Below are 21,055 nucleotides of genomic sequence, written 5' to 3'. Positions count from 1 at the left end.
ACCCCATCTCTCATGTTCCCATTCATGCCTACCCTACTCTACCCAGGAGATCTCTTCTATTTTCCTTCCCACAGAAATCCATGCATCCCTATCCCCTCTTTGGGTCCTCTTTGTTACCTAGCCTCTCTGGAGCTGTGAATTGTAGCATGGTTATCCTTTACAGCTAATATCTACTTATGAGTGAGTACATACCATGTTTGTCTTTCTGGGTCTGGTTACTCGGGATGATTTTTTCTAGTTCCATCCATTAGCCTTCAAATTTCCTGATGTCATTGTTTTTAATAGCTGAGTGATATTTCATTATGTAAAAGTACTGCATTTTCTTTATCCATTCTTTAGTTAAGGGGCATCTAGATTATTTCCAAGTTCTGGGTTATTATGAATAATGCTGCTATAAACATAGTTAAGCAAGTGTCCTCATGAAATGATTGAGCTTTCTTTGGGTGTGTGCCCAAGAATGGTGTTGCTGGGTCATGAAGTAGATTGATTCCCAATTTTTTAAGGAATCTCTGTACAAGTTTGCACTCCTCCAACGGTGGAGGAGTGTACCCCTTGCTCCATATTCTCTCCAGCATGTGCTGTCATTAGCGTTTTTGATCTTAGCCATTCTGACTGGTATATGATGGAATCTCAAGGTTGTTTTAATTTTCATACCCCTGAGGGCTAATGATGTTAAACAATTCTTTAAGTATCTCTCAGCCATTTAGATTTATCCGTTGAGAATTCTGTTTAGATCTGATTGTTATCTCTTAGAAGTCTTTTTCATGAGAGGCAGAAAGGGAGTGGATCTGGAGGGAATGGGACATGGGAGGAAGTGAGAGGAGTGGAGGGAGGGAAGCAATAATCAGAATATATTGCATGAGAAATTAATATATTTTCATTTTTATTAAAAATAGATTCTATATATACACATATATATGTATGTGCATATACAAACACATATTTTCATTCTCACACCATTCCAGATACATGTATATACATATATCTAAATATGCATATATCTGGATATACATATATCTGAATATGAATATATCTGGACATGTGTATATCTGGATATTCATATATCTATCTGGTTATGCATATATCTGGATATGAATATATCTGGAATGGAGTGAGACATCTTGAAGGCTGGGGTTGTGGAGAGTAAGACACCTTCTGAAATCAGCATAGAGAGATAGAAACACATAAGCCCTGAGATCTGTGACTTTCAAGATGATGAGAAACACATTGCATCTGAGAGCTAAATTATACCTAGAACAGATGGAGAGGGCTATCCTAGGATTCAAATTAGAACATCCTAAGGGCTGGTGCAGTTGTGAAATGAAGTAGCCATTTTACAGCCTTCTTCAGCTCTAAGCATGTATGGAGACCACTAGATGGATGACTCAGGGGCTCTCAAGAGGCTCAGTCCTGATCAGGCTTTTTAAAGAATATTTTTATTTGTGCCAAACGGCAATAAAAATGGTTGACCAGCCTAAACACATGCCTCCATCAAAGGGTTAATTCTGTCATCTTGAAAATGTGGTTATCATTTTGTGATTGATTACAATGTACCCATGCTTTTTTTGATACCCAAGAGAGGACTGTCCCTTACAGAACAGAAATGGAGGAGGTGGGGGAGTAGGCAGAGGGGAGTAGGCAGAGGGGAGTTGGGAGAGGGAATGGGAGGAGAGAAGGGAAGGGAAACTTTGTTCAGGATATAAAATAAGTGAATAAATTTAATTAATCAAAATGTACTGTTGAACTTTACATATATAAACTTTCAAATTCCTTATAATGATATTTTGTACGGAACTATAAAATAACTTACAGAATTATTACCACTACTCCTAGGGAGAAGATCTCACAAACTTCCAGGCTCTTGTTGTACGGCATTGGTTCAGCAGTCAAGCAGAGCAAGTCAGAAAGCTGTGGTTTTAACCAAGATGTCTACTTACTATTGTTTATAAAAACAAACAAACAACAGAAAACAAAAACCCTAAGATATAATTCATTTAAGATAGCATAAATTCAAAGATACATTTTACTATATTGGCTACCTTATATGAAATCATAAATTTCATACTAAATTTGTTACTTATGTTTATAAGGTGAAAACAGCAGAGTAATAAGTATATTCAGCTCCAAATGGACCATTCATGGGCATCACTGTGGCATCTTTGTTGCACAGCAAATAGAGTTACTCTAAAAGAATTTGAGCCTCCTAATTTGAACCTGGAAAACTAAGTTCTCAGTGAATTTTATTGAAAAACAAATGCATACCTACATACATATATAGAGAAGCATATATCTTTATATAACTAGTCTTTCACTGTCTCTCCAGTGAGCTCCCAAATAATATAAGGAGATTTCTTATTAATTATGAAAGATCAACTTTACCTTAGACTTGTTTCTACCTAGCTCTCATAACTTAAATTAACCCATTTCTACTAATCTTTGTGCTATCATGTGGTTCGTGACTGTAACCTCTCCTCCTGCATGTCCTGCTTTCTCTGCATCCAGCTGGAGACTTTGTATTTTTTCTTCCCCAAGACCTCTCTGTTCCCAGAAGTCCCATCCCCTTCTTGCCTAGCTATTGGTCATTCAACTCTTTATTAAGTCAGTCTCAGTACACATCTTCACACATTGTAAAGTAATATTCTACAGTAATGCCTCCCTTTTGTCAAAATAAAAAGGAAAGATTTTAACTCTAACATAACAAAACTATAAACAATAAGAACATTTTTTTTTGGTTTGAATTTTGCTTTATTGATAGAGTCCAATAAGAACATTTTTAAGCAAGTGTTTTGTACATTTCTTTTCAGAAAGTGCCAAATTTGTCAGTATTGAATGTAAATAATTGTGTTAATTCTTTTACTTGTAGCATAGATTCTATTTACAAAACGTTTGTTTATAAAATTTTATGGATTTTTACAGTGAAGTGTTTACAATTGTTTAATAAAGAACTGTATGTATATTTTGTACAGGCTTTTTTTTTTGTGAATCTTTAAAAAAAAATCAACTCTGGGAACCAGCAACAATTTGTTATACTTAAAAGGCTGAAACACTGTGTGTAAAATAAATCTTAGCCTGGGATTTATTCCCGATCTCCATGGACACAAGTCCAGATATTAACAACTTTATGTCCCTAGGAAGTGTTAAGAATATTCAATTCAATACCTAAACAGAGCATCACTATCATGCACTTTGCAAATACCTCACATCATCACTGCTGGTTCAGCGAGCAGAGAGCACCAGGCTCTCTGGAACATTTAGGTAACTTTCAGTGTGCTTCTGTAAGTCTGTTGTAAAACCACCTGAACATTGTCAAAAATAAAGTCGAACGCCATGCTCCAAAAAAAAAAAAAAATACAAACAATAAGAACAATAAGAACAATTGTCAGGTAAGAATTATATTCAAATGTCCAGTCTATTTGCATTTGACAAATTCAGATAAAGTACTCCATTATCTATCCAATCTTGATGAGTCCAAAGTTTTATACCTATTTCACTTTTTATCATAGCTTGTATTACCAACCCAAAACTATTTTTATTTTTTATTTTATTTTATTTTTTTTTTATTTTTTTTTTTTTTGGTTTTTCGAGACAGGGTTTCTCTGTGGTTTTGGAGCCTGTCCTGGAACTAGCTCTGTAGACCAGGCTGGTCTCGAACTCATAGAGATTCGCCTGCCTCTGCCTCCCGAGTGCTGGGATTAAAGGCATGCACCAACACTGCCAGGCCCAAAACTATTTTTAGACCTCAAATCATTTTCCAAGATAAACAATTTAAGCTTTTGTGTCTCCTATCCTTCTACACTTTACTCTCTTTTCTGAGATTCTTTTCTGAATTTGGTAGCAAGGAAAACTGTAACTTACCAGTCTTCAACTCTATTGATCTTCATATATATGTAGGCTTAACTGTGAAAACATAGCTAATGTGACCACAAGTGCTAACCTGTCTTCCTTTATTATCCTTAATACCTTTTAAGGATTAAAAATTTACATTACATTTTTGAATGAGCTACATAGGTACAATAATACCATCAGCAAGAATATAAACATACAACCTTACATAAAAATATAAGACCTTAAATTTGTATCAATATACAAAAAAAAAATCTTAAACAAGAGTAGAAACCTATTTTCAGTCTAACAAAATAACCCTAAACATGAATCAACATACAAAAAATCATACCATTGTAAAATATTTGAGACTAGTGGTTGATTTTTTTTAGTTTGAAAAATAATCTACTCCTTTATCCTTTTATTTCATCCCCTTTTTTCTTTTCAAAACAAGATCCCTGAATCTATTTTCCTTTGCTTAGTATCCTCCCTGATCATGACCAGTAACAACTTGGAACCACCTCCCCTAAATGACGACAAACATTGAGCAAGCAAAACCACTTATCCCTCCTCTTGGGAGTGTGGGAGTCATGTTCTTAAAATTACTTTCTGCTCTCTGGGGTGATAGCATCTTTAGGGAACCCTAAAAAAATGGATTAAAGATCAAGTTTCTGGAAGCCTAGCTGTTGTCCAGTCTCAGTGTGATGGGAGAGTGTAAGGCTCATCTGCAGTCCTGACTGTAGTAGTGTGTGAGGCAGGACCATCTCAGTCAGCATACTTGAAACTGTTCTGGATGCGGAGCTCCGAGGAAATTGCAACAGAGGTATTTGGAGAGGCTGGATTACCTAAGCCACCCATTTTCATGGGTGTCTGTCTCTCCCTTGCTTTGAAAACACACACACACACACACACACACACACACACACACACACCGTTCAAAGGTAACCTACATATCTACATTAATACAAGTATGGACTGTGCTTTGAACATAAGCCTACCGAAGAAGATACTTTTGTTTTGTGTCTGAGCAAGTAAAATACACATCACCTGTCTTGTAGGTTTTTATGTTTATTGTTCTTATGTCTGTAGCTAGGATTTCAGGGAGTCTCCCTAATCATATCTTATCTCTATTAACTTTGAAGGAATCCATAGCTTTTCATTTTCTGTGGAAACAAAAGCATAACGCAATACAAACTTTGAATTCCATTTTAGAGAGAGGGCATTCTTCAATCATCTAGGCTGGCTTAATTAAGCAATCCTCTTACAATCCCATGTCTCTTAGCAGCTGCCATTTGCTCATCAGCAATCAGAAATTTAATGTCAACAAGACACCACATAGGATCTAGACTCTGTGTATTTTCCATCTTTACATGGCTTATCCTTTTTATATTATTTTATTCTTGCTTTAAAGACTTTATCTTACTATTTATAAACCATCTGTTTTTCTATGATTATCTATAACCATTTTTAAGCCTATGCCCGTTTTTTTTTAAACACACAAACATGCTCAGAGAATTTTTGGTCCGGAGCTGTCTTTACAGAGCTCCCGCAGCATTCTCTGAGCACAGATTTTGAGACAAATCTTGAACTGCTATGTCAGCTGCTGTGCAGCCCAGCTTAGCACATGGTGAGAGCAGCTGCTCCAGCCCACAGGCTGCTAGCAGTCAGTAGCCATGTCTCTGCACACCATGCCTATCCAGGAGATCACAGTCACCAGGAAGCCTCGTTTATCTCTGTATTCTGAACTCTGTTTCTAGCCTTCTTGAGTCTCATGCGGATATACGTGGTACCACATTGGGCACCATGTGTAACAAGTTTTCTCTGTACCCCCAGCCAGCTCCCAAATAACCATAAGGAGACTTCTTATTACTTTTGAATGCTTAAACTTAGCTTAAATTTGTTTCTGACTAACTCTTGTAACTTAAATTAACTCTCTATTTTATTCTGCACACTGTCACATGGCTCATGGCTTTCCTCCTGCATGTCCTGCTTCCTCTGCATCTGGCTGGGGGCTCCACCTTTTTTTGCCTTTTCTCCTACATGTCCTGCTTCCTCTGCATCTGGCTGGGAGCTCCACCTTTCTTCTTCCCCAAGACCTCTCTGTCCCCAAAAGCCCTGTCTGACCTCTTCCTGCTTAGGTATTGGTCATTCAGTTCTTTACTAAACTAATCACAGTGACACATCTTCACACCATATTCTACAACATATCCACACAAAATATTTAACTACTAAACTATTTAAATAGCAATTGAGACAGTTTGTTAGTACAGAAACACACACTTATAAAAATGGGAACAACCTAGTGGGATAGAAATTTGCAAGCACACAAACACCTTCAGGTATCAATGTTTTTATTTGTTTGGTTTCTCTGTGTAGCCCAGGCTGTCCTGGATCTCACTCTGGAGGCTATGCTGACCTTGAACTCAGAGAATTTTACCTGCCTCTGCCACCCAAGTGCTGGGATAAAAGTGTAAGCTGCCACCACCCAGCGAGTACCAATATTTTTAACAACTATGTCTTGGTCATAGCCACAGGAAATTAATGGTAGCTATGTCTTATCCATCATTCATATTTTCACAGAAAGTGTCATTGTCTAAGCAATAAAAAGAGAAAAACTCTCATCAAATAACCCATTTAGTTAAAAATATCATAAAAATATCACAATTTCATATCAGATCAATCAACTATCGATAAAGTTAAGTGCAGTATTTCTCATTTTTTAAGAAATTCTAAACTTTACTATCTGCAGGAGAAGCTGGAGACTATCTTGGTAAAAGAAATAGCTCAGACTCTGAAATATAAGCATCATTTACTTTCTCTAGTGTGAAATATGAAAAAAGAAGGATGTGTGATAAACACTACAACTGGAATCAGTGGGAGGGAGAAGAGGAAATGAGCCATGGATGTGAGGGCAAGATGATCAACATATTTTATTCACATAGAAAAACGTCCTAAATGAAGTCCATTGCTTTTGGTCAAGTAATATAAACTAATAAAAATTAATAGAAAAACAAATTCTTTACCAATCTGAAATATGTAATGTCTCAACCTTAACTATGGTCACCAGTCAGTGCAATAGGACACAAAAACTCACTATTCTAGAGTGACAGCCACTATCATCTTTTACCAACATCTCTTTGAAATCTTCCTCATTCATAGCTGCCCTCTTCACCCAATTTCCAGGTCATTGTTGTCATCCCAGTGAGAGATATCCCAGATATAGAGTCTTCTGCTAAATGAATTAAATATCCTTTATGGTTTTTAATATGGCATAATTCTATATTCCAAATCAAAACAGGAAAATTTGGTTAGGAGCACACTTCATTGTTGGAATGCTTGAGTGATTCCGGTGATTCCCTATCAGATCTCCAGTACCAAACAGGAGTAGGTGGAAAAGGAGTAGTGGGACTAGCATCTCTGGGAGGAGAGGTGAGGAGACAAATGGGAGAGCGGTGAAAGGCCTGTAGTTGGTGGCCTCTGACGTCATATAGGGATTTTTCATATGCCAGTTTTTATCTCTTTCACGTTCATGTTGACACTGCTGGCTCCCCATCACTGTGTCTATGCTCTTAGAAGGAGGCCTGGGAAACCCCTGCCACCTGTGTTGTCGATACTGACCAATCTCTACGTCAGTTCAGGTACTTTCTGTCTAGGCAAACAAGGATGCTAATCATGCCCAAAGTTCTGGAACTACTGTGGCAAAACTCTATAAACTTCTAATTGCATTTCTTTGTATTTTTTAATTCTGGGCTCCATATTTATTTCATTGAATTAAGCATAGTTTGAGTTGTAGACTGTTACTGTATGGCCATCAACAACCATCTGAATTATTCCTCAGTGCTCACCAGCACCTGGATAAAGTGCAGACATGTACTACTAATTTAGAGTTCATAATTCTTCATGTTGCTAAGCCTGTATCTTCTTAGCCTCTCAAAGAGACAAGGCAGTCTTCTCTGTTGTCCCTGTTGACGCAACTTGCTCTGACAAACTCAAACCACTTTTAATAATCACATCCATTAATCTTTTTGAAAGTATTTTCACCATGGATCCAGACATATGCTTCATATTACTTTCTGGTTCTGGTCCTCCACTCAGAACTGGGCATGACTTCCAGACAGAGTAACACAAAGCTCTTCCCAGTTTACAGCCTCACTTTCCTGAAGTGAGTATTGCTTCCTTCTATCACTGTTGCTTACAGGACTCCTTCCTTGTTTATATTCCCGGACTCTATGTGTATGCTTTCTCTCCTATAATAACACCAAGACATTATACGATCTTTTCTTCAAAATAGATAGAAATCCTTTGTGTTCTCAATCTCCTCCCAACTAAATAAGTTAAGACTGAGGCAATACTAACCAAAGTCCACAGGAATATGCTCTCTCATTCTATCACAAGAATTTAGTAAATATATTCATTTTAATATCACGAAAATTATCAAAAATACTAATAGGTACCAAAAGAAAGATTACTGGCTTTATAAAACAACTTTCAGAAAAAAAAGGTGATGAGTCTTGGAATGAGTCTGATCTAATAGTGTTTATTATTGTGAGTATTTAAGCCTCTACCCTGCTGATTAATGTGAATATTGCATATTCTGTGCTGATTGATGGCTGTCACAACATAATACTCCTTTCATATAAATAAGTTATATCTTAAATTTCAGGTAAGAGTGACACTATATAATTCATCCATGCTTAATTCAAGTTCCTTTTCTTCTCATTATGTCATAAGGATAGAAAACCACAACCAGATTTTATCCTGTCTTATCAAGTCTGAGCTTTTAATGTGTCCCCTCCAGATAAACAGGTATTCATTGATGTTTTCCAATTTAATGACAATAGAAGTTTACTGAATATTCCTTTCTCTTAAAACCATTAGGAAGAGACTTTGTAGAGATGGGAAACAGGAGACACAGCCTTATGATAAGGAAAACGTTATCACCTGGTGGTTTGTTTCCATGATAAACTCACCCTTCAATCAAAGACTTTTGTTCAAAGTACTGCATGGAAAGACTAGCGGGTTAAAGGGAGAGCCATGGGACTAGTTATGGGACTTATGTCTCTTGCAATCATTGGTATCCTTTCCATACTAAGCCCCTTCTTTTGCTTTCTTGGGTTATCAGCGTTTCTTCCCTCCTCACCTCTATTTCGTGTGGAAGTCTGTGTGTTGAGCTGCATGGTCCTCCTCAAAGTCTCCTTACAGCTTCTACTTTCCACTTCCTGTGTCCCAACCCTCATTTCGTCTGGACTAGCAAGACTTTCTGTATTTGTTTGCATTTCCCTTACACAGTCTCATTTATACTCACATCAGGGTCAATCGAGACGGCCCGTACAGAGTTATCACCAACACACACTGCTAACTTCCTATCTGTTTGTGTGTTTAGCAAGATATCTGTTCCACATCTCCACAGAATATTTAGGTGAATATCATCTGTATGCTAGCTTATTATCATTTTTAGTACTCTCTAAGAAATTCAAAAAACACTTCTTTCAGAACAAGGTAGTAAGTGGTAGTATTTTCATATCAACACATCAGTACATTAAGGGCTGAGACTGCTGATAAAGAAGGTTAGCTATTTGATCTGATGATACTATATTACTTTGAAAAAACTTACTAGAAAAAAATATTTGTTTCTTAGGAGAGAGAAAAACAGAGAAAGAGGTGAGGAGGGAGGCAGGGAGGAACACGTGCGTGCACACACACACACACACATGGAAAGAGAGAGCGAGACTCCAGCACCAGTGAATACAGAGAGTAGCATTCAACCAGGCCTTTGGCTTTTGCAAATCCAGAGAGCATCTCTGAACTAGAGCTCAGCTCCACCAGGACACAGAAGCACCATGGAATAGACCCAGGTCCAGGTGACTCATAGCAAAGCAAAAATAATGCATTTCAATTAGGATTCAATAAAGGAGTGCAAGCATGAAATGATGTGAACCGCCACTTCCTTATAAACTAGCATCTATTACTGATTTTATTAAACCCAGAAAAAGTAGGCAAGGATTCTACATACTACAAAAGGATTGCTCACGCCACCTTTTAGTTAGCCAAAAGCCCACTTATGTGACTCATGGGGCAACTGTAAAAATTTCCAGTGACATTTGAAAGCAGAAGATACTGCTTTGAGGACAACAGGCTTCAGAGCTTTAGATACTGCATCCTATGAGGCCCACATTTTGTAAACACTGCTTGGCTTCTTAGCAAGAATTAGTAGGGACTATAGATATGCATGAGATACCTGGCCTCAGACTTATCTTATGTGTCCAATATTTTATTCTATATGGTTTATACTTTCCCATTAGTCTAAGTCTTCAGTTCATTTAAGGTTGCACAATCTCTTAATGTTTTGTGAGTTTTATTATGTAACCTCAATAAAACTTACACAGACTATTCCTTAATTAAAGGCCACTTAGTATGTGCAGTCATTTCAAAATCTTACTAAAATTTTACTGGAGAGTAGTGCAAGAAACACATGAAACTCATATATTATTTACAGAATTTAGTCTGACCTGGGTGGTTATGGAAAGAAAAACAAACTGAGAATGTACTACCTACGGTGTTGACTCTAGTAACCGCATATGAAGAAAAGCTATCAGTCAGCATGAAGGACAGACTGGATCCCCCACTCATCTCTCAATACTGAAGATAAACATACTAAGAAAGAATAGGTTGTCTGTCTACAGGGTGTTATGAAACATTCATGACACACCAGTGGAAAAAGCTGCATTTTCTTATTCTTCCATTATTAACTCCTAACTCAGGCCAGAACATGGTGTGATGTGAAAAGCTCCCAGGAAAAACCTCTTTAGTACAGTGGGGGTCTCTATGGTCAGAGGATTCAGGAGATGATGAACAATGTGGCCAAAAAAAACATGGATTGAGAACTTTAGGGAATAATAATAGCTTTAGGCAGAAAAAAATTTATTGACTGGAGATCTGTCTATAAGGGTTAGGTAGGCAAGGGAAATGATAGGAGACATTTGTAAGAAAGACTAGAGAAAACAGATGACACACTTAAAATGTAGCCAAAATCTAATCTATAAATGAAGTCACCACTTGACTTCTCCTGTGAGTGCTGTGGCATGAGAGGCTGTGGCATGCTCCTTGCTGTTTCAGCCGCTATCATGAGACACAAGGCTTAGTTTCTTTTCCCAAGGACAGAACTGAACTCTGACTTCTTTGTATCTTGAATCCTGACCCATGAGCACTTCCATATGAGACACACATATAATAGAACACACCACTGCAGTGAAAGTAAATGCCTTTTATTAGCCAGAGGAAAGACGCCCCAAGGCCTGCATCATTTTGCCCACAGGTGGCAGTTGTTCTCTAGGAGACAAGTGAGCACAGGCAAGTGCAGGAAAGGGGGTTAGTGGTACTTGTGAGCCAGGGCAGAGGCCACACCAGCCACCACCTTCTGAAAGGCAGCCTGTGCAGCAGGGGTGAAATCCTTGCCCAGGTCGTGGGACAGCACAATCACGATCATATTGCCCAGGAGCTGTGGGAAGACAGAACAGGCATCTCATGATACTAGAGCAAAAACACCAGACACTGCAGGCTCATTTCAAACGGCAACTTATGGTTACAGTCTTAAAGCAGAAGCAGAATGACAGCTGGGTCCCACCCGCCAGAGCTGATGAAAATCCCCTATGGTAACAGAATCTATAGGCAAATTATATTCTTCCCTATAAGCCTAGTCAGAGAGCCAGTGGGCTCTGGTATTCTTGAGAGCTGTGCAAGGAAGCAGGGGATTGCCTATCTTCCCTGTCCTCAAAGCAAATTGCCAGGAAATACTTGAAAAAAAAAAACAAAATAAGAAAAAATCAGATAAAGAAGAAGAAATAGATTTTAAAAATGGAAGTGAAAATGAAGAGTTTCTTGGAGAAAGAGGAAATCACAGCCTCGAAGAACAAAGAGGGGAGACCACGATAGTGAGGGGGGGTAAAGTCGTCAAACTCTTGCCAGCCCTCTACGGGGCACAAGCAGGCATCTTCCATCCAAACTTCTCCCTAGAGTCTCTTCCCTCTGCCTTCTGATGGGAAGGTGATCACCAAAGACAGAGGAAGGAAACCACGGGCAAACCCATCAGACTCACCCTGAAGTTCTCAGGATCCACGTGCAGTTTGTCACAGTGCAGCTCACTCAGGGCGGAAAAGGTGCCTTTGAGGTTGTCCAGGTGTTTCAGGCCGTCAGCAAAGGCATGGATCACCTTCTTGCCATGGGCTTTAACCTGGGCATTGCCCATGACAGCAGAGGCAGAGGACAGGTCCCCAAAGTGTTCAAAGAACCTCTGGGTCCAAGGGTAGACAACCAGCAGCCTAAGGAGAAAACAACCAGAGGACGCTGGAAGTTAGTGCCTGTGGAAAACAGACCTGCATCTCCACGCACCCACTTGTAAGCTGCATTGTAACCTCTGTACCAACCTGCCCAGGGCCTCAGCGCCAACTGCGTCAGCGTTGGCCTTCCCCCACAGGCCGGAGATGGCAGCCTTCTCGGCATCAGTCAGGTGCACCATGGTGTCTGTTTCTGGGCTTGTGCTTCAACACAACTATGTCAGAAGCAAGTGTGAGGAGCAACTTGTCCTGCCCCACCTTTTATGCCCTGCCTTGGCTCCTGCCTGCTCTGCCCACTGTGAACAGATTGGCCAATTCCAGGGTGTGGTTCCGCAGGGTGAGGCTTCAGCAATGACTGCCATATCTCTCCCTGGCAGCTATGGCACTGACTTAGGTGTCTGAGCTCTGGGTCCTCCCTCTGAATAGTGTCTGCCCTTATCCAGGCAGCAAACACTGGCCATAACACATCCTTTTTGGTAGCTTTCAATAAAGTTAACCACCAAGTTAACAAACAAGTTGTTTGTTAAAATTACTTTCCCAATTATCTCATTATGTAAACGAGAAACTGAGGCACAAATTTAGATATGCCTTTCTCATTGTTCCCAGTTTGAGTTCATGGAAGGCCCTCTTCTCTCTCTAGGGTGCTCCTGAGCATGCAACATAATCATTAGCACAAATCGTGGTGCCTCCATCGTGCTTCTGGGTATGCCTCCTTCGGGTGTCACTTCCTCCTGATTAAAGAATAAACACTATTTTATTTACTATTTTCTTTCATTTCTGTCACATGAATGTTTTTGTGGTTTACTTGCGTGTGAATATGTGTGTGTATGTGTGTGTGTTTTCAAGTTTCATAAACACATGTGATTGGGAGGAGTGTGGGAAGAGGCCGATATTCCATCTTCAGGGAATCTTCCTCAATTGCCGTCTACCTTATTCATTGAGTCAGTATCTTGCAAGTCAACCCAGTGCTCACAAATGAGGTTAAGTTGGGCAGCCTGCTCTTTAGGGATCCCTGTCCTGAGGGATCCCTGTCCTGCCATCCAGGCTTTGAATCACAGGAAGGTGGCACATGATGCTCATGATGAGTGTATCCGTGTGTGCCAATACCTACGTATGGAACTTACCTAGCTCTTACATCTTTACACAAACCCCAAAAAATGATGTCTGGAAAAATTAGGTAAGCTTGAATTGAAATTATCCTGTGCAGTAGTGGCTCGATTCAATTTTAGGGACCCAGAGAAGCAAACAGAATTCTCAATTCTGGAAAAAAAAAACACAATATAAAGCTATTTAGAATCCTATGTTTTGAGACATTAGGAGAGGCAATTGTCTCAAAGTAGGGATTCCTAACTGCTTCTGTCGGGGAAGGTACCTGTAACCAAGAAGAAAAGAAAGTAGAAAGGCATTCTACTGGTGACTGACTGATTGATCAATTAATTGATTGTTTGGCTGACTCATTCATTCACTCAGATTTGTGGTTGTTAGCCATTAAGTGTACTATATTTTGGACCATTTTCTTGATTTATCCCATGCCCTAGTTGAATTTTTGTTACTGTTGTGTAAGCTTGATACAAGTCAGAATTATTTGGGAAACCTAGAGAAACCTTGCTTTAAAAAGTGCCTCCCTCAGATTGCCTGTAGGCAAGCCTGAAGGATTTTTTTTTATTAATAACTGATGCTGTTGGGCACAGTCCACAGAGAATGATGCCACACACCAGCAGGTACTTCTTGATGCTGTAAGGAAGCAGGCTGAGCCAGCTAAGAGGAGCAAGCCAGTGACCAGCATTCCTCCCCGTAGCCTCTGCATCAGTTTCTGCCTCTAGGATCCTGACTTGAGGTCTTATCCAACTTCCCTCCATGAGAGAGCAAGACTTGAGAAGAGTAAGATGAAATAAATGCTTTCTTTCTCAAGCTGGCTCTGGTCATGGTGTTTTATCAAGTGGCAGAAACGCTGAGATACAGAATCCTATTTTCCCTCCAACGCAGCTTGTCTACGTTATCTAAATTTATAGGCACAGCTCCATAGCTCTTCCAATACCCTCCTGCTTCCTGTTTTTATTTTCTTCTATGTAACACACTGTTTACTTCTCATGCTAAAACAGACTTCTGTAGTTTAATTTCTTGATGTTAAAGGCTGCAATGTAAGAGGAGAAGCAGGTTTTCTGAGGCAGTGTTGGTATCGCAACACTGCTAAGGTCTCTGCTAGGTCTCTATTCTTTTTCTTATCCAGACCTTCTGATGTTTGTCCCCTGCCTAAACTGAGAGCAGGGAACCACCTCCCAATTTGCAGTGTTTCTAGACTTTGTCTAGGTGCACCACTGACTAGAAACAACTCTTTTTCCACCTGGTCATCACCAGCAACAAATATTCAGTAGTAATAGCTCATGCTTTTTGCTCTAATACTCACACATTATAATTCAGATATTTTTCAAATTTTGAAATATTCTTTAGAATTCAATATATATATATAGTGCATTTTGATTATACCTACTTCCTCAACCCTTCTCAGACACCCCCACTTGATCTCCTTCTTAACTTTACATTCTCTCTCTCTCTCTCTCTCTCTCTCTCTCTCTCCCACTAAGTTCAGCCAATGCTGCTCATAGAACCATGAATGCTACTACTCCAACTACTGGAACATAGGCAAACTCCTAGAAGCCACAGTGTGACAGATATACAGCTGCCTTTCTCCCATTAAGTTATCAGGAAAATAATGGATTCTGTGTCATTTGCTGCTCCAAGAAGATTAACGTCGTTTTCATTGCTCCCTTCTTCTGGTAATTCCTCCTTCACTGATGGATTGGTTTCGCCTTTCATTTTACCTTTCCCAACCCCTCAGTGTGTACAGGCAAACAAAACTCACTAGCTCATTTCTTGGTCATGTAGAAAAGGCTGGGTTCTTCTACAGTTTTCTTGAGTTTAGGTAACAATTATATATGCATATTTATTATTTTATGTAATATACAACTTTTATGTATCATATAGACTAGTACATTTTTATCTTTATTATTAATTAAATTTGTTCGTTTAATTTACATTCCAATTGCAGTTTCTCATCCCACTTCCTGCCCCATCCTCCAACCCACTCTTCCTTTCTCTGTTTCGGTTCAGAAAGGGACAGGCTTCCCATGGGCATCAACAAAGCATGGTTTATCAAGTTGAGGTAGGACTAAACTCCTCCCCTTGTATTAAGACTGGGCAAGGCAACCCAGTATGAGGAATAGGTTCCTGGAAGCCAGCCAAAGCCTTAGGACCAGGTCCTGCTCCGACCACTAGGAGTCCCACAAGTAGATCAAACTATACAACTGTCACACATATGTAGAGTGCCTCTGTTAGTCCCACACAGGCTCCTGGGCTGTTGGTCCAGAGTCTGTGAGCTCCTATTAGCCCAGATTAGCAGTCTGTGGGTTCCCTTGTGTTTTTCTTGACACCCCTCCGTCTCCTCAGCAGGATTCCCCAGATTGGCCCAGTGCTTGGCTATGGATCTCTTCATCTGTTTCCACCAGTCACTGGATGAAAGCTGTCTGATAACAACTGGGGTTGTTTATACTGGTGCCGTTTTCATAGTCAGTCTTCACTAAAACCCGAAGAAATGAGATTTAATTATTTCCTTTCAGCTTTGTATAACACACAAAAGTTTCCTACTTATGGGCCCTTGGAGACCTTTTCCATTCCTAGAGAAAAACAAACAACAACAACAAATAAAGGAAATGAAATGTAGCGAATTTTTAATTAGGCAGAAGCTATCTTAAAGGCGGGCATGTCTCCCTGTGTGTAGAAGATAATTTTCTAATAGTCTTCCAGTGATCTTGAGGAAATAGGCCAAGGCCTCAGTGGTACTTGTGAGCCACTGTCATCTGGAAAACAGCCTGTGTACTGTTGGGATGATTTCCTTGCCAAAGTATAGAAACAGGCGATGACTATGTTGCCCAGGAGTTCTGGGGAAGAGCACACAAACACATACACGTAGTTAACGGAGAAATCAAGCTAGTCCTCTGAGGAATGGCACCAACACCATAGATTTTTAGGTAATTTCTTCTAAAATTAAAAAGAAAGTAAATATGACTATGTATCTGTGTTTTTATAAAGGGAGGCAAATACGGACTTGTGAAGGAAAGTTGACAAAAGTTTGAACGTTGTCAAATGGTACAACACAGAAAAGTAGAGGGGAATGTGGAGGGAAGCACACGATGAAGTGAACAGGAGTGTGGAGAGGAGACAGCGGAGCATCCGGCCCACGCACCCTGAAGTTATGAGGATCCTCATGCAGCTTGTGACTGCAGCTCACTCTGGTTGGAAAACCTGTTGTTCAGATTGTCCCGGTGTTTCAGGGCTTCACCGAAGGATTTTAGCACCTTCTTGCCAGGAGGCTTCACTTTGGGGTTACTGGCAATGGCGACATGGGAGGAAATGTCTCCAAAGTGTTCAAAGAATCTTCAGAGAGCACAAGCAAGGAACTCAGGACCGTGAGGGGTGCACCCACACACTGAGACATTGGGGATGTTCTACTGGGAACTCACCAAGACCAGCTGGCCTGGGTCTGGAAAAGCCTGGGATAAAACCGAACTCTCTGAACATAGCGGACAATGAGGACTACTGAGAACTCAAGAACAATGGCAATGGATTTTTGATCCTACTGCACGCACTGGCTTTGTGGGAGCCTAGGCAGTTTGGATGCTCAACTTACTAGACCTGGATGGAGGTGGGGGTTCCTTGGACTTCCCACAGGACAGGGAACCCTGATTGCTTTTCTGTCTGAGGGGGGGGGGACTTAATTGGGGGAGGGGGGGAAATGGGAGGCAGTGGTGGGGAAGAGACAGAAATCTTTAAAAAATAAATTAAAAAAAGAGTGAAAAAAAATTTTAAAAAAGACAAAAAAAAAAGAAAAGGAAAAAAAAAAAAGAACCCCAGGGAAGAGAATCAGTAGCCTAAAGAGATGAAAACAGCCCAAAGGATAGAGAAAATCAGTTCTTGCCAGACACTCTGCTCTCTCTTCACCCACCCAGTTTCCATTTGTTTTTCTTGTACTGTTTGATACAAGCTTCTCCTGTGACTCAGCACCAACTTCCTCCTTGTCCACCTGGTCTCACAGGCCACTGATGGCCGACTTCCCATTGTCAGTCTGTGCGCCGTGGTGTAAGGCTGTTGCTAGTGAGTAAACTGGTGAGCAGTAAGTTCAGGACCAGCTGGCATTGCTCTACCGTCTATGCCCAGCCCAGAGCACAGACTCTAAGATATCAATGTTCACGGGCAAGCAAATGAAAGATCCTCCCCTCTTCCCCAGTTCACAGCATCCAAGGGTTCTGAATCCTGTGCTTCGTGACTCAGAAACCTTGTTCTCCCTCTGGTTATGTCCCAACCTCGTCCCACTCAGCTGTTGTTTCCACAGTGTTATCTGGGACATCATTCATTTTTCAGCCTGATATAGTGGGATATGTCTTAGCCTAAGGTTAGATTACACTCCTAAAGCTAGCCCCCAATGTCTGTTCCCTTATTTGGCCAATTCCTCATCCTGAAGCTGACTACCAAGATCCAGCTATCAAAGTATTAAAGTCCAACCATCAAAAGCCCCCTTTGGCTCATCTAATTAACATGCCCAATTAAAAGAGAACACTTCATCCTAACATGGGGTTTCGCCTTGTATCTTATAAACCACCATTTTCCTATGTACTACATCTGTCTCTGTCTCTCCTCTATCCAAATGCAGTTATTTGCCTGACCCTGGGACAAATATCCCTGCCCCCTTTCCCTGGTCCCCTTACTCTTCTCCCTCATTTCCTATCTCCTTTACCACCACATCTTAACCCATCCTAACACAGATCTCCCCTTATTCTTTTCTTAAGAATGCCACCTGCAAGGTCATTTGCTGCTGTTTTTCTGCCTGAGTCAGAAAGCCACCACTTTAACTTTTCTTCCCAGCTTAATAAAGAATGTCTCTGTGAAAACAGGCATTTGGGTGTCATTTATGCCTAGTCTGGGGTCTGGGAGGGAGCCCACAGGGAATGCCCTTCAGGTGCTGTCCTTGCGTGGTAATTGTTGGGTCACAACAGTATCCAAGCTTAAGGCTGCATGTCCAGTTTGAGGTCTCTCTTAAATACTCTGAAGTGTCAGGATCCTCCCTATTTGAAATATTTATGACAATTTCTGTGTTTTGGAAAAAGATAATTTGTCTTCCTATAAGATACAGTGGGAGAGGGATTTTGGTGTGTTCCATGGCGAATGGGGAACACTGGCAGGAAACAGAATAAACCACACAAAGGTAGCATGTGGAGTATGGAGTTTTATTTAAGAAAAGGGTATTGGGTGGTACAAAGGAGGAAGGGAGAGATTCAGAGACAGACAGAGGGAGAGAGAGACAGAGAGAGAGAAGCAGTGACAGAGAGAGACACACAGAGAGAAACAGAGGCAGAGAGATGAGAAAGACAGTGATAGAGAGCGACAGAGAAGAATAGAAGAGTAGAGAGAAGCAGGGAGAGACAGATGCCTCTTAATAAGAATGTGGTGGGGACAGAGGAGAGGGGGCTGAGGCGAGCTTGCTGAGGTGGGGAGAGAGAGATTGGGAGTGGGCAGAGCTTGTCTTTTAAAGGGACAGGATACTGTCTGAATTCATCCTTCCAGGTGACAGAGAAGGCCAGCATAATCCTGACACTTCCATCTTTCTCTTATCATAAAAAGGTGGAAGGATTAAAGTGTATAGCAGGTAGGACAGAGATAGGGGCACTGGGCTCTTAAGATTGAGTACTCCCAAAGTCCCAATGAGGAGCAGAAGGAGGGAGAACATGAGCAAAGAAGTCGGGACCACGAGGGATGCACCCACCCACTGAGACAGTGGAGCTGATCTATTGAGAGCTCACCAAGACCAGCTGGACTGTGACTGAAAAAAGCATGGGATAAAGCTGGACTCTCTGAACATGGCGAACAATGAGGGCTGATGAGACGCAAAGGACAATGGCACGGGGGTTTGATCCTACGTAATGTGATGGCTTTGTGGGAGCCCAGCCAGTTTGGATGTTCACCTTCCTAGATATGGACGGAGGTGGGAGGTCCTAGGTCTTACCACAGGGCAGAAAACCCTGACTGCTCTTTGGACTGGAGAGGGAGGGGGAAAGGAGTGGGGGGAGGGGGAGAAGGGTGGGAGGAGGGGGCGTAGGGTGGGAGGAGGGGGAGGGAAATGGGAGGCTGGGAGGAGGTGGAAACTTGGTTTTTTTTTTCTCCTTTTCTCAATAAAAAAAGAAAAAAAAAGGATTGAGTCCTGCTGATTCCTAACATTTCCCTTAGTATCTCTTTGTATGAACCAGAGTTTCCCTCCGACTCTTTGTATGAACACACAACAGCTCCCTCCTTGTAGATGTTCTGTGATGCTGTCTATCCCTGAAAGAAAAATGAATGAAATGAATCATGAAATTATTAATTGGGCAGATGTTATACCATGAGGATGGGTGTTTCCCCCAACTTCAGAATGTAGGATTCTAGGAAAGGGTTTCCTAATGACCAAGATGAAGTAGGAATCTTAGCAGTATTTGTCAGCCATGACAGCAACTACAGCAGCCACCTTCTTCTGAAAAGCAGCCTGCAGTGTCAGAATGAATTCCATGCCAAAGTGGCAGGATTGCAAATCACTATCATGCTGCCCAAGAGCTGTGGGGAAGAAGAAGACAGACATATACATATGATAAGAAGAGTAATTAAGCTTGGCTTCTGAAGAACTGTACCAACGCTTCCTCACAGTCTATCCCAATTTGATCCCTAGGCAATTTCTTCCAAAATAAAAAAGTAAATATACGCATGTATTTATGTGCATCTATATATATGTGCGTGTGTACATTATATATATATATACATTTTATGTACATGCTTAGTAATCAATTGCTCGGTGTGATGATGTGCTATAACTTTACAACTCCTGTTGCCCCATCTCTAATAGATGGTCAGACCTTTCTTCATCCGCAGATACTCATTTTTCCTTCCTTAACTTTGAATTTACTCTTAATTTTATGAAATTCTGATTGTTCTTTTCATGGCCTTTAGAACCACATGTTCTGTCTTATTGCTTGAGGATAGATATTCTGAAAGCCTCATATGGAAGTTGGGAGTCAGGAGAATGTTTTCCCAAATCTAGCACAAGAAAATGAGAGGTAGGGTGTATAATTGGCATATTGACCTAAGCAAAGGACTTGGGAATAAGTGGAGGTAGAGGTGTGGGTAGGGGACAAAAGACAGAATATAAAGAAATTTCTTTAATTTCTTAAGGGAAGATTGTGAAAAGGGAAAATAAAGAATATTAAACAAAAATTGAAAAATCATTAAGTGTAAAGTATAGGAAAGTGAGAGAGAATGTGGGGGAAACAGAATAAATTGAAACATAAGAGCATGGAGAGGAGACAGCAAAGCCCCCAGCCCTCACCCCGAAGTTCTCTGGATCCACATGCAGCTTATCACAGTGCAGCTCACTCAGGCTGGGAAATTTTGCTCAGTTGACAGGTGTTTCAGGACTTCACCGAAGGATCCCATCACTTTCCTGCCAAGAGCCTTCATCTGGGGTTACCCTTAGTGGCAACATGGAAGGAAGTGACGTCAAATGCTCAAAGTAGTTCTTGGACTGTGAAAAGACAAACGCCAGCCTTGGCAGTGAAAACATCAAAGGACAGAGAAATTCAGTGCCCCGACAGATCCGGCTCCATATGTTCCCTTGTGCTGTTTGTCCTAACATCTCCAGGAATTAGTACCAATTGCTTCTGCCTTCCTCTTCCCACATGCCAGTGATGGCAGCCTTCTCGTCATCAGTTAGCTCTACAGCATGTCTCTGTGTGAGGTTCTTAGTAATCACGGCTGCATTACAGTAAATGCACAGCTAGCTCTGCTCGGTTCCTATAGTAACTTATTAGGCTGTCTTTGGTTGA

The 21,055-nt window shown here is 40.8% G+C and overlaps 1 protein-coding gene across 1 annotated transcript; it reads right to left on the bottom strand.

Annotated features, from left to right (window-relative positions):
• Nucleotides 1-11,066: 11,066 nt before the first annotated feature.
• LOC121458047 (hemoglobin subunit beta) lies at nt 11,067-12,407 on the bottom strand. Its single transcript, XM_041667165.1, has 3 exons — nt 12,246-12,407; nt 11,918-12,140; nt 11,067-11,320 (listed from the first exon to the last, which is right to left on the bottom strand). Exons 1-3 carry the CDS (start codon nt 12,335-12,337, stop codon nt 11,192-11,194), a joined length of 444 nt encoding a protein of 147 aa, XP_041523099.1. The 5' UTR covers nt 12,338-12,407; the 3' UTR covers nt 11,067-11,191.
• Nucleotides 12,408-21,055: the final 8,648 nt, after the last annotated feature.

This window comes from Microtus oregoni, unplaced genomic scaffold (genome assembly GCF_018167655.1).
Source record: "Microtus oregoni isolate MIOR12 unplaced genomic scaffold, Mior012 000016F_ref0000370, whole genome shotgun sequence".
In the NCBI taxonomy this organism is placed as follows: domain Eukaryota; kingdom Metazoa; phylum Chordata; class Mammalia; order Rodentia; family Cricetidae; genus Microtus; species Microtus oregoni.
This window is presented reverse-complemented; position numbering and strand designations above follow the sequence as displayed.